The sequence below is a fragment of the Tasmannia lanceolata genome, unplaced genomic scaffold (genome assembly GCF_043159265.1).
Source record: "Tasmannia lanceolata isolate RefF3 unplaced genomic scaffold, GAP_Taslan_0.1 ptg000025l, whole genome shotgun sequence".
NCBI lineage: Eukaryota > Viridiplantae > Streptophyta > Magnoliopsida > Canellales > Winteraceae > Tasmannia > Tasmannia lanceolata.
The window spans coordinates 14,339,494-14,353,867 of record NW_027518702.1 but is presented as its reverse complement, the minus strand read 5'-3'; the positions used below and the strand labels follow the sequence as shown (position 1 = coordinate 14,353,867).

The window sequence follows — 14,374 nt, the reverse complement described above, 5'->3', positions numbered from 1 at the left end:
TAGTCGAGGAAAAAATAGAGATCTTCTCATGTGCAACACAAGTCCTTTTTCAGCTCAATGCTGATTTTTCAACATACAACAGCAATCAAATTGACAGATAAATGAGAACAAAGTTAAATGAATATAACTGTACAATTTGAAAATATAACCACCTAAATTTCTAGTGAAGCATTATTCAGCAGTAACTTTTCACAAATACCTGCCCATCTAGATATCTCAATCCAAACACAGCATTGAGAGGATAAAAATGGCAGAGACACCATGAGATTGAATGGGTCACTTTTTCTGCATCCTTTCCTTCTTTTTTCTTTCTTTTGCCACTCTAATCAGTGTAGTGAGTTTCAGGCATGAAAATCCTTCAATATGAAACGATTATAACGCTCTGAAAGCAATGTCAGATAGCCCTGCCAAGTCTTTTTACTCTGGGGAGCCTCCGCGCCAATGGCCCCATCTGCTCATTCCACATTCCGATAAGAATTTTTGATAAGCAAGCTCAAGTTCGGTGTAGTCATGAGAAATGTCCTCGAACGGAACTTGGGGTTCATCTCCGGGATTGTTCTGCATGGGTTCATCTTCAGGATTACTCTGCATAGTTCAAGAAGACCCACAGATCAGTTTTCAGTGAAAGAGTTATAGATTTGTAGTTTGAATAGACTTTGCAGGATAGATCTGCATCTAAAAGACACATAAAATGCTTAAAATTTTCATCCTACTTCCTGTGTAACAGAGACTCAAATTTTAATAGAAATTTCCTATGTTGGAAGTCTCAGAAGCTTCTGTCAAACAATAGAGGATAGAACACTGGCTCAGGACAAAACTATAGTTCATCGTTCTTTTAGTACTACTACACTGTTTGTCTGTATCCATTTTTCTATAGTCAGATATAGCTGTATCATTCAAGATCATATTATTCCATTCACACATGTTAGCTTATCGGGTGATCCAAGAACTCCCTCATAACACCGGCTTTCAAGCCAAGTTCCATTAGAGTTAGCTGAGTGCTTCCCTTTACACAAGCACAAAGTGAACGGTCTTAATCGTAGCGAGGTGTTGCCGATAGAGACCTGACCGGACCGGACCGACCAAAGGAGTTCGGTGAAAAAAGTGCCTTTCTGTTCTTGGTCTGGTCTACTACTGTCTAAAGGCTGTGGCTTTTGCTTTTTCTTAGGTGGATTTTAAGATAAAACTTCCTGGAAAAGGGAGAATTGTTTCTTTTTCATTTTCTTTTTTGAAAAGTAATTGTATTAAAACACAAAAAAGTGGAAACAAAATAAGGAGACGAGGGGGTTTTGATAAACCAAGTAAGGTGCTAGTTTCTTTTTCTTTTCTTCCTATATTTGAGTTTGAGTCATTAGGCATTCGTTTGGGATGAAATTTGGAAAGAGATAGCCAATATATTTGATAGGAAGTTTTAAAGACTTAGTGGGCATGCAGGTTTATACATCCAAGAACACAACTGAAGTTTTTCCTTGGCGATTCTCTGTCTAGAACCCTAGTAGTGCACAGTCTATTGCTTAATTATTTCCTGCAAAGTTTTCACTTAATTTTCTTAAAGTTGATTGGAATGTGATTCCTTACATCACTCTACCGCAAATTGGTGTAATGAAAATCCATGTTGGACACCTTGTATTCATGTTCAACATGAAGCTATTGCAATGATGACTCTCCAATTTTTAGAGGATTTCCTTCTTTTAGCCTTGGTACTACTAATATATTTTAAGGTAATATTTATTCAAGAATATATATATATATATATATATATATATATATATATATATATATATATATGAGGAAACTGTTGGTGAGCTTAACCAAACTTATGGTGAGCTAGCTTGCCCAATCACATGGGTCCCACATTTTGGGGAGTGATCCAAACCATTCATTTGCAAGGCCTTATCATAGATAGGGGGTGTACCAAAAATCAGCTCCATAGGATCATCCTAACCCCTCCATTTGTGGAGGACAAAAATGGGGCAGATTTGTGTCTGTCCATTTTTGTCCTCCACAAATGGAGGGGTTAGGATGATCCTATGGAGCTGATTTTTGGTACACCCCCCATCTATGTAAGAGACTTTCAAATGAATGGTTTGGATCATCCTAACAAAGTGGGCCCCCATGTGATTGGGCAAGCTAGCTCACCATAAGTTTGGTCAGTTTCCTCTATATATATATATATATATATATATATATATATATATATATATATATATATAGAGAGAGAGAGAGAGAGAGAGAGGGGAAAGTGAAGCTACACCGCTGGTGTAGCTAACTTAGCTACACCGCCGGCTTAAAATACAATGGGCCCACATTGTTTTGGTGATCCAAAGAATTCATTTGATTGGCCCTCACATAGATAGGGTGTCCACCAAAAATCAGCTCCATAGGATCATCCCAACCCTTCAAACTGTGGAGGCAAAAATGGACAAATTTGTGAAGGTTTTTACACGTTCATTTTTGCCTCCACAAATCGTAGGGTTGGGATGATCCTATGGAGCTGATTTTTGGTGGACACCCTATCTATGTGAGGGCCAATCAAATGAATTCTTTGGATCACCAAAACAATGTGGGCCCATGGTATTTTAAGCCGGCGGTGTAGCTTCACTTTCCTCATATATATATATATATATATATATATATATATATATATATATATATATATATATATATATATAGGGGGAAATGATTTCAGCACAAACATATTTTGATACATGTGCTCACTTGCTTGTCTTTTAGCATTTAAAGAGCTGTAAAAAGGTTATTAAGATTACCAAAAAGCACTTTCGAGCCAATAAAATACTAAACAACAAGCAAGGTGAGCGCTTGTATCAAAATTCAAAACTTGGTTGTGCTGAAATCATACCATTTCCCTATATATATATATATATATATATATATATATATCAATATTTTAATATAATTTTAGGAAGTGCTCGGGTTTCACAAGGACTTTTAATTAGTTAGTACACGTCTGATTAATTCATATAAACAAGAGCACACATGTCTAGGTAGTATATTTTTTGAACCATTTAACTAGTGATTGGAAATTTGAACTCAAACAAGAACTCACACAACGTAAAGGGGAATCAACTTGGGCAAGCCAATGATGGACGTGGTCAATTTTTCATTTATTTTGGGCACGTCAAGGGAGTTTTGGTTGACTTGGTAAGGCAATAGTTGGCCTCGGATGAAAACTCAACCAATGTAAAACTTTGTCAATGGGGGTGAGTTGATGATTGACTCGGAGTTTTTAAACAATCGCTTTAAGGCTTTAACTATTGTTAAAGTATAAAAGATTAAATACTGCCCTTCTCCAACAGTTTAAGCTTTTGGAGAAGTCGGTAAGTTTCTAACATGGTATCAGAGCCAAAGGTCTCGAGTTCAAACCTCCCCGATGTCAAAAATTTTAAAAAAAATACACATGCAATGGTTGGCCCAAGGTGGGACCACATGTGCCACGTGTTTGCCAAGTGGGCCACACGTGAGGGGGAGTGTGAAAGTATAAAAGATTAAATACTGCCCTTCTCCAACAGCTTAAGCTTTTGGAGAAGTCGGTAAGTTTCTAACGACTATAAATGTGACAATTTCCCTCCCTACCATAGTCTAAAGCCGACATCTCCAAGAAGCAACCTTGATTCTATGTAATGCAAGTAGGGACCCCTGGTCCCCAGTGTAATCTTCATAGTATCAATGAAATTGTCAATTTTCAAAAAAAAAATCTCCAAGAAGCATCCTGACATAGGAGTTTGGTATATACTATAGTTGAAATTCCAAATCAACCACCACAAATGGATTTAAAATTCAGAAACATGGACTTGGCAGAACAACAACACGAAAACTCCTGAATTTCTAACATTTAGGAGCAAGATATTAAAACAAGATCTAGTACACAACAGACATGTTGGCATTGCGGTAGTAAATTAGAGAGCTTCGAACTCTAAAGTAATGGATTTCTGCCTCACTTAAAACCGATGCAAACTGCAGAATTTGGCAAAAATAGATGCTACTTATTTCTAGGCTCAAAAGCAATTAAAGAGATCAAAATTAACCAAGAGGTAGCACCCAATACTTACAAAAGAATCTTGCCTTGTCTCAGCATCAACATCTGGTTCCCTTATGTCATTGAGAACAGATCTCCACCGCACACTTCTTGATCCATGGTGATGCACCTTTGATTCATTTATTGCTCGCTGTTTCAATTCTGAGGCAACTCTATGGTGAAAGGCACCCGTTATGCATCTGATGCAAAATGCAGTAAGAGGAACCAGAACTAGAAAACAACCAGTGGTTTTAGCCTGATAATAAAATGGACAAGCTTGTTGGATCACTAATTGTGATATATTTCCAAACCAAACAGAAGATCAGCACTCATAAACACATCCCATAAGTGCAAACCGACATACAAAGGTGCTTACAAGTTGTAAATGATGAGAGGATGGCACGGTGAAAATTTTGTGATTTTCAAGTGCCCCCGAGATATTGAATGAACTTTGGCATCTAAGACGAACATCTCTGAGAGTTGACAGCCTTTTCCAGGTGGGAACCTGAGAAAGCATAAGAATAAGTTAGCCCATCTTAGAACCCATAAGCAGTCAAAACCATTGACACCCAAGCCTTGCACATAGTAAGCACTCTTTGCAACATGAATGGTGATGGATTCCACATTGATTTTTAAAGAAATTTTATTAAAGCAAGGAGAAGAACAAAGAGGGATAAAGTGACCCCTCAACATAAGGTAATAAAAAAGGAAGCAAAAACCCAACTAAAATCACTAGGCAAATCACGATAAAGGAAGCCTAGATGAGATTATTCATTTTTTTTCATATGCTGATGGATGTAACAGAAACAGACCAGTAATACACTATGCAATTTACCAGCTAAAGTAAAGCCATCCTGTACTTTACTTGGAGGTGCACGGCACTAAATCTTTCCATTCTTTGAAGAAAAGAATACAACTCAATCCACTGAATAAAGTTAACAATTAAAGTGACAAAATAGTCAACAGAATGGCTGGTTAATCAGAATATCCTCCCTACACTGTCTGAGGGCAGATATTTTTCCCTATGCAATAAAACATATCCTCCCAAATATCTGAGAGCAATTATTTTCCTCAGGTAGGCCCCATGCCTTCAACTTCTTCCCTGTGTGGTAAAGACTATTCTGCTTGAATTGGATTTGTTTTGTGCTAATCAATAGCTAGATCAATTGCAAGATCCAATGTAAAGAATGAAAAAGTGAGGTGAACAATGCACTGAAAAAGTGGAAATATTTCTAGAATCAACTTGCAGGATTGAAACCCATTTGGGTTGTCTCTAAGAAGTGATTAAACCATTATCAGATACATATTACTCCAAATCTCATTAAATGGGTGTCACACCAATAAGTTTTTGAACAAAAGCTACTCCAATATTCCAAATTGTAAAAAATAAAAGAGGCCTAAAAGCGACTAGTCAAGAATATATTCTGCTTGAATTGGATTTTTTGTGTGTTAATCAATAGAGACATCAATTGCACAATCCAATGTAAAGAATGCAAAAGTAGGGTAAACAATGCACCGGAAATATTTCCATAATCGACTTGCAGGATTGAAACCCGTGTGAGCTGTCACCAATAGGTGATTAAACCAATGTTTCAAAATGCAGATGTGGGTTAGAATGCAGCCAAAGCAAATCCTAGTCGACTTAGCACGACGCAGTCGAGTACTCAGCTGACCCGGCTGAGCACTCGGTTGACACGGTCATAACTCTGGAGAGTCAAAGGAGTCTTAATTGACTTTGTAGGGAAAAATGAGGGCTCGGACAAGAATGCGGCCAAGGTAAAAGGAAGTCGACTCTGAGGAGTTTTGAAACTACGGATTAAAGTATTAAACCATTATCCAATACAAAGTCCTCTAAGTATCATTAAATGGATTCCATACTGTCGAATTTATGAAAAAAAGCTACTCCAAGATTTCAAATTGGAAACAATAAAAGATGCCTAAAAGAGACTAGTCAGGAATATGTTGATATTGGAAAGCTCACCATCCGGGTTTTTTCGGCATCTAGAGGAATACTAAGGCGTTGCCCTTCCAAAACAAAGTCGACATCGACTATGTTTTCATTAACTGCAGCGATCGCATGAATCGACACCCCGTATTGTCTAGAAATCGATGTCAGAGTTTCACCCCTGTGATAGAAAACAAAGGCTCAAATTCAAATTCAACAAAGAAAAAAAAGGCAAAAATAGAAAGAATTCTGAAGTGAAAAACATAGACAATTGAACATACTCTTTGACAACATGAATCAACAACTGATTTGAGGGATATTGACGCTTTGATGGCTCCCTCATTTGAAGAAAATTCCACCTCTATATCCATAAAAGTAGGAAACAAATGATCTGTTGTTAGTATGTGAGCAGGAATTAGGGAGATTGGTGTTCTGGTCAATAACACACAACTCAACTCAACTAAGCCTTTGTCCCAAACTAGTTGGGGAATAACACACACACGCAAAACAGGTCCTTTTCATGAATTTTATCCAGATTAAGGAGGGGTTTCCGTAATTTTCACTCACTCTGCAACAAACTGTTGGGTACCTAATCAATATACCAAAAGCTTCAGAGTTGATGGAACTCCTTAGGCTTTGCCCTTTAAACTGGTCCCATACCAGGCTGGGTTCTACTCCGTCCCATGTCTAGGTGGGGCCCCCACTCAGGACCATAACACGCTTCTGCATCCGTTGTCCCGGTAAACCACTCACCACTCTATGAGTGCTTTCACACTGCATCTGCTGTCCTCAGCGGACCACACTATGAGTGCTTTCACTCTGGCTTTCTGGCTTTTCTTCCAGGTAGCCCTTTTGCCCTTTTCACATCCCGCCCCTTCTGTGACTCGAACAGGTGAATGTACGTGCTGGTGGCTGCTTTGATACCAAATGTTAGATACATAACCAGTATGCCAAAAGCTCTAGAGCTGATGGAACGCATTAGGCTTGTCTAGGCAGCCCTTTTCACAGGTGGCCCTTATGCCACTCACACCTAGCCAATACCGAATACGCCAAAAGCTCCAGAGGGGTGATGGAATGCTTTAGGCTAGGCCCTGGTCCCATAACAGGTGGGTCCCACCCAGCCTATACCTAGGCAGGCCCACTCAGGACGATAACAAAACCCAGGTCCTTTTTCGTGAATTCAATGCAGATAAAGGGGTGTTTCGGTAATTTTACTCACTCTGCAACAAACCAAACCAATCCAAAGAGAGTAGGACTATATTTCAAAAAAAAAAAAAAAAACCCTAAATTTGTACCTCTGAAAGATCTTGAAAATACTTTGTCAACGATCCCTTCTTTCTCTCACGCGGATTCAAGCAGAAACTGTACAAAAAGATTGACAGAACCCGAAAAAAAATTTAAACAAAAAACATTGATTCAAAGGGGACGAAAAAAAGGGCAAAATAAATAAATACCTGTAAGAAGTGGAAGGGTTTGAGATGGGTCGAGCCCAAGATTTCAGAAAACGGGTTTCCTGATTCTGATTCAGCTTTGCCTCCATGAGAGAGAGAGAGAGAGAGAGAGAGAGTAAATGAACAAATGTTTTCAGATTATGTGAACAAAAGTTATCATTTTGAAACCTTATATGTTGGCAACAACTTGGGCCCACAATTGTGAGATATTTATGGTTTGTGGGTCCCACTTATAGGGGATACTGACACCAGGAACTGTTATTATCAGATTATGTGAGCCAATGGATTGGATTGTTTCTTTGGATGTAGTTTTTGCATCATATAGATACTCCTCTTTAATCCAAGAAATTGGTAATTTTAGTAAGAGAGAACGGTTTCTGCATACAAGTGTAGATATGTTATCTACACACTAGCTTAAAATACAGTGGAGGCCCACATTGTTTGGGTGATTCAAACCATTCATTTGATTGACCATAGATAGGGTGTCCACAAAAAATCAGCTCTATTGGATCATCCTAATCCTTCGAACCGTGGAGGCAAAAAATGGACAGATTTGTTAAGGTTCATGCACGTCCATTTTACCTCCACAAATCATAGGGTTGGGATGATCCTATGGAGCTGATTTTTATGGACACCCTATCTATGTGAGGGCCAATCAAATGAATGATTTGGATCATCCAAACAATATGCCCTCCACTGTATTTTAAGCTAGTGTGTAGATAACTTATCTACACATGTGTTTAGAAACCGTTTTCTCTTTTAGTAATGTTACTGTAACGACCCGATTTCCAGAACCAAGCCGTTACACCTATTTGACAAATTCACCTGATGTTCTTTATGAGCAGCGGAAGTATTCTCAATAATGAAATCCATTTAAAATTTTAAACTCACTCTGTTCTAAATTAAGGACCTAGCATCCCAAATAAAATTTATTACAGTCCGAAATTAAATACTTAAACTGAGTCTAAATACGACAGGTGACCCATCTGTCACTCCACCCTCTCTATTTATTTCCCATTCCCGCTTTATTTATATGTCTTCGTTTGCGAAGGCTCCCTCTTCTACTAATCCTGTGGAGGGAAATGTAGCAACGTAAGAGCAAGGAAAAAGGCTCACGACATAAAAGAAACAGTACAATAACCATAAAAATTTCAATGATCAACATTAGAATCCATTTTAAACTATACAGTTTTTCAAATAAATCAAATTTGGAAATAAATCAAGTAATATGAACTCTCATCCTTACTGTGATTCCCAATATGTTCTCTCCCCCAATAGTCATACGGTCATTATGGCCATTATGGCAATTCCCCAATTACCCTGACTCTGGCCGTCAACTATTGACCATCAAGGAACCTCCGCCCCCTAATGAGACGTGCTCCTTTCTAGGATTTCCTTTGGGTCACCTTCCACCCGAGGATTTTCTTTGGGTCACCTTCCACCCAAAAATCTTCCCAATAGTCATACGGTCATTATGGTCATTATGGGGGTCACCTTCCACCCGAGGATTTTCTTTGGGTCACCTTCCACCCAAAAATCTTCCCAATAGTCATACGGTCATTATGGTCATTATGGCAATTCTCAATTACCCTGACTCTGGCCGTCAACTATTCTCTCACCCTTCATTTCAACCTAGAATGGCATGCAGAATTTATGCAAATTTTGCTTTCTGAATGAATTGAAACTTTGCTTTCTGAAATGAAATTCTAAAGAAATATGGTATTGAAGATACTTTTACCTTCTAACACAGTCACATATCAAATAATCATAGGAATTACACTGAATTACCGTTATGAAGCGAGTCCATATTCACTTGCCTGAATGTACGTGGAAAGGATCGTGCAGATGAGAATTTCACGAAAGCAACGTGAGAAGTACCCTTTTCAAATTCTGATGTTTCCTGTGTTCAGTGTTCTTTCTATCAAATTCCTTTCTGATAATATTCCCTGTGTTCTTTCTATCAAATTTAAGATCATGTGGGCCCCGTATGTTACTATTCATATGGGCCCCGTATGTTACTATTCATGTGGGCCCCGCATGCTACTATTCATGTGGGCCCCGCATGTCACTATTTATGTGGGCCCCGCATGTCACTATTCATGTGAGCCCCATCATGTCACTATTTATGTGGGCCCCGCATGTCACTATTCATGTGGGCCTCATCATGTCACTATTTATGTGGGCCCCGTATGTCACTATTCATTTCACCATAAGTTGATAAAGTTTACTTTACGGTTACTATGCTAGCATTTCACCGTTAAGTATATAGGTGGTAGAACCAACCATTACTTTATCCATATAGGTGGTAAAACCAACCATTACTTCAAAAATATAGGTAGGTGGTAGAACCAACCATGAAAGAGATCATTAAATAATTTAGGTGGTAGAACCAACCATTGAAAGAGATCATTGCTTTCAAATAATTTTAGGTGGTAGAACCAACCATGAAAGAGATACTATTATAAAAGACTTACTTGGTAGTGGATTTCCCTTTTCCTTCTTTTCTCTCTCTCTTCCCTTTCTTTCTCTTCCTCTTTCTCTCTCTCTCTCTCTTTTCCTCTTCCTCTCTCTCTCTCTCTTTCCTTTTCTTCTTATTTTCTTCTTCTTCTTCTTCTTCTTCTCTTCCTCTATTTATAGACATTTTTTTGCATAGTACTTTTGCATAGTACTTTTGCATAGTAAAGACTATTTATTATTTTAATATTATTTCTGTCGGTCAATAGTATTTTTGCATAGTACTTTTGCATAGTAAAGACTATTTACTATTTTAAATTATTATTTTCGTCGGTTAACAGTACTTGCATAGTAAATAATATATTTTTTTATTATTAATTTCGTCGGTCAATAGTATTTTTGCTACTATTTACGATTTGTTTATTATTATTTTCGTCGGTGCGATGATATTTTCGTTTTCCACTAGATGTGGGACCCGTTGATGTGGGACCTACTTGTGTGGGACCCGCTTGTGTGGGTCCTACTTGTGTGGGACTCGCTTGTGTGGGTCCTACTTGTGTGGGACCCGCTTGTGTGGGACCCGCTGATGTGGGACCCGCTGTTGGTGGGACCCGTTTGATGTGGGGCCCGCTGGTCGTGGGACCTACTTATGAATAGTACTTGGTGGGTCCTACTGTGAATAGTAATTATGAATAGTCTTATTCTGAATAGTACTTATGAATAGTAATTTGCATAGTAATTTTGCATAGTATTTTTAATATATATTTTTACCGGTTATTACATTCTACCCCCCTTAATGAAAATTTCGTCCCCGAAATTTACTATTCTAGAAGAACAAGGAAATGGTGCGTCGCATAGGCTATCAATTATCATAGCTCACAAACAGCTGAATATGGGATGTTCTTGGTCTCTGTGGGTTCACTCTCGGAGTCACTATCTTCTATTATGATGACCTAAAGTTCCTGCCTTTTAGTTCCTGCCTTTTTACCCTGAGTGACTCCTGAACAGATGTCCCAAATATTTGCCTCCTATCACTTAACTAGCTTCTTTCCCCCCTTACAAATCCTACCATCTCATATCTAACTTTTCGCAGGCTTACTTTTCGCAGGCTTACTTTCAGTTATACGAATAATAAAATTGTAAGGAGAATAGTAATTAAAATCCTGACCTTCAGTTATCGCAGTAGATGCCTTAGCACTGTCGTTAACGAGTGCAAAGAAACGATTTCCTGACCCTCCTTGCGCTTTCTCATCTTGACTCAGAGGGCGATATTGGTTTCTCTTCTCTTGATTTTGCGGCTGGTTCTGATTACCCCTCCACTGATTCTGCTGAGGGGCAGACTGTCTCAGAGTTTGAGGCTGATGTTGGGATGGGGTCCCATTTTGCTGTCTGCCCAACCTAGGGCAGTTGTACTGTTTGTGGTTAGGGTCCCCACAGTAATAGCATACATCCCTGCCCCTCAAGCATTGACCCGTATGTCTCTTTCCGCAAGTTGGGCATACTGGAACAGTATAACTCACATTCTCATTCTCATTCTCCGACTTCTGCTTCTTTAGAGGTGGTGGTTGATTTCGGTTCGCAGAGGATTGTGCCCTTGCAGCCGAAACAATTCTTTCGCTTCTCTCTGCGACTTCCGCCTTCGCACAGGCCTCTGCTAAGGTCTGAGGATTAAGGATAATAATGCTGGCCATAAGGGTGGGGCGGAGCCCGTCCACAAATTTCCTTACCCTATCCTCCTCAGTGGCGGCATAACCTGGGGCATAGCGGAATAGAGTCCTGAATCTTGCCCCATACTGGGCCACCGACATCCTTTCTTGCTTCAGTGCTGCGAATTCTTCAGCCAGTGAGTCCTTTACATGTGCAGGAAAGAACTGGGCATTAAATCTCGTCTTAAATTGGCTCCAAGTCTCGGTGGTCGCCGTCGGGTAATTCTGTACAGTGGTTCTCCACCAGACTCCTGCCTCGCTAGTGAAAAGAAATGAGGCCAACCTAATTTTATGTTCATCATCGCACGCCATGACATCAAAGATGCGTTCCACGCTCAAGATCCAGCTGTCGGCTACCATAGGATCTCCCACCCCAGTGAATTCAGGAGGGTGATAATCTCTGAACTGACGATGGAGTTTGGTAGGATCTTCCCTTGGCTGGTGCACGGCCAAATTTGCTGCAATACTTCGGAGGGCCTCTTGACTCGCTGCTTGGGACTGCACTTGACTCCTAAGTATTTCCGTAAGCATGCGCAGAGGGTCTTGCTCCTCTTCCTGGCCATCCCTCCTAGCTCCTTTTCTCTGGTAAGTATTCATCTTCTGTCAAGACAAGCCTACAATTAATTTACATTTTCAGCAGGGTGTGTTGGTCAGCAGGGTGTGTTGGAAGATGCCATAACTTTTAATTACTAGGTCTTCGTATCCCATCTTAAGACGTACCCAAGACTCGTTCACCAGGTTCCTCACAGCTTAAACCTGGTGCAGCTCTGATACCACAACTGTAACGACCCGATTTCCAGAACCAAGCCGTTACACCTATTTGACAAATTCACCTGATGTTCTTTATGAGCAGCGGAAGTATTCTCAATAATGAAATCCATTTAAAATTTTAAACTCACTCTGTTCTAAATTAAGGACCTAGCATCCCAAATAAAATTTATTACAGTCCGAAATTAAATACTTAAACTGAGTCTAAATACGACAGGTGACCCATCTGTCACTCCACCCTCTCTATTTATTTCCCATTCCCGCTTTATTTATATGTCTTCGTTTGCGAAGGCTCCCTCTTCTACTAATCCTGTGGAGGGAAATGTAGCAACGTAAGAGCAAGGAAAAAGGCTCACGACATAAAAGAAACAGTACAATAACCATAAAAATTTCAATGATCAACATTAGAATCCATTTTAAACTATACAGTTTTTCAAATAAATCAAATTTGGAAATAAATCAAGTAATATGAACTCTCATCCTTACTGTGATTCCCAATATGTTCTCTCCCCCAATAGTCATACGGTCATTATGGCCATTATGGCAATTCCCCAATTACCCTGACTCTGGCCGTCAACTATTGACCATCAAGGAACCTCCGCCCCCTAATGAGACGTGCTCCTTTCTAGGATTTCCTTTGGGTCACCTTCCACCCGAGGATTTTCTTTGGGTCACCTTCCACCCAAAAATCTTCCCAATAGTCATACGGTCATTATGGTCATTATGGCAATTCTCAATTACCCTGACTCTGGCCGTCAACTATTCTCTCACCCTTCATTTCAACCTAGAATGGCATGCAGAATTTATGCAAATTTTGCTTTCTGAATGAATTGAAACTTTGCTTTCTGAAATGAAATTCTAAAGAAATATGGTATTGAAGATACTTTTACCTTCTAACACAGTCACATATCAAATAATCATAGGAATTACACTGAATTACCGTTATGAAGCGAGTCCATATTCACTTGCCTGAATGTACGTGGAAAGGATCGTGCAGATGAGAATTTCACGAAAGCAACGTGAGAAGTACCCTTTTCAAATTCTGATGTTTCCTGTGTTCAGTGTTCTTTCTATCAAATTCCTTTCTGATAATATTCCCTGTGTTCTTTCTATCAAATTTAAGATCATGTGGGCCCCGTATGTTACTATTCATATGGGCCCCGTATGTTACTATTCATGTGGGCCCCGCATGCTACTATTCATGTGGGCCCCGCATGTCACTATTTATGTGGGCCCCGCATGTCACTATTCATGTGAGCCCCATCATGTCACTATTTATGTGGGCCCCGCATGTCACTATTCATGTGGGCCTCATCATGTCACTATTTATGTGGGCCCCGTATGTCACTATTCATTTCACCATAAGTTGATAAAGTTTACTTTACGGTTACTATGCTAGCATTTCACCGTTAAGTATATAGGTGGTAGAACCAACCATTACTTTATCCATATAGGTGGTAAAACCAACCATTACTTCAAAAATATAGGTAGGTGGTAGAACCAACCATGAAAGAGATCATTAAATAATTTAGGTGGTAGAACCAACCATTGAAAGAGATCATTGCTTTCAAATAATTTTAGGTGGTAGAACCAACCATGAAAGAGAGACTATTATAAAAGACTTACTTGGTAGTGGATTTCCCTTTTCCTTCTTTTCTCTCTCTCTTCCCTTTCTTTCTCTTCCTCTTTCTCTCTCTCTCTCTCTTTTCCTCTTCCTCTCTCTCTCTCTCTTTCCTTTTCTTCTTATTTTCTTCTTCTTCTTCTTCTTCTTCTCTTCCTCTATTTATAGACATTTTTTTGCATAGTACTTTTGCATAGTACTTTTGCATAGTAAAGACTATTTATTATTTTAATATTATTTCTGTCGGTCAATAGTATTTTTGCATAGTACTTTTGCATAGTAAAGACTATTTACTATTTTAAATTATTATTTTCGTCGGTTAACAGTACTTGCATAGTAAATAATATATTTTTTTATTATTAATTTCGTCGGTCAATAGTATTTTTGCTACTA

General features: G+C 39.1%; 1 protein-coding gene and 1 long non-coding RNA gene across 2 annotated transcripts; both read right to left on the bottom strand.

The window, feature by feature from the left end:
- Nucleotides 1-76: 76 nt before the first annotated feature.
- LOC143858042 (uncharacterized) lies at nucleotides 77-7,587 on the bottom strand. The gene is made up of 7 exons (XM_077368634.1): nucleotides 7,436-7,587; nucleotides 7,277-7,343; nucleotides 6,263-6,342; nucleotides 6,018-6,162; nucleotides 4,413-4,541; nucleotides 4,071-4,292; nucleotides 77-585 (listed from the first exon to the last, which is right to left on the bottom strand). The coding sequence occupies exons 1-7, from the start codon at nucleotides 7,519-7,521 to the stop codon at nucleotides 418-420; spliced, it is 897 nt and encodes a 298-aa protein (XP_077224749.1). The 5' UTR covers nucleotides 7,522-7,587; the 3' UTR covers nucleotides 77-417.
- Nucleotides 7,588-12,451: 4,864 nt separating this feature from the next.
- LOC143858039 (uncharacterized) lies at nucleotides 12,452-14,374 on the bottom strand. Its single transcript, XR_013238846.1, has 2 exons — nucleotides 13,987-14,374; nucleotides 12,452-13,412 (listed from the first exon to the last, which is right to left on the bottom strand). It is a non-coding gene; the product is annotated as an uncharacterized LOC143858039 (long non-coding RNA).

What these genes read in the sequence shown, in the direction of transcription:
- LOC143858042 (XM_077368634.1), bottom strand. Translation starts at nt 7,521, where the DNA reads ATGGAGGCAAAGCTGAATCAGAATCAGGAAACCCGTTTTCTGAAATCT. An exon ending in TTGATTCATGTTGTCAAAGA is followed by an intron (nt 6,163 to 6,262) that starts GTATGTTCAATT and finishes TTTCTATCACAG; the next exon opens with GGGTGAAACTCTGACATCGA. An exon ending in CCTCTCATCATTTACAACTT is followed by an intron (nt 4,293 to 4,412) that starts GTAAGCACCTTT and finishes TTTTATTATCAG; the next exon opens with GCTAAAACCACTGGTTGTTT.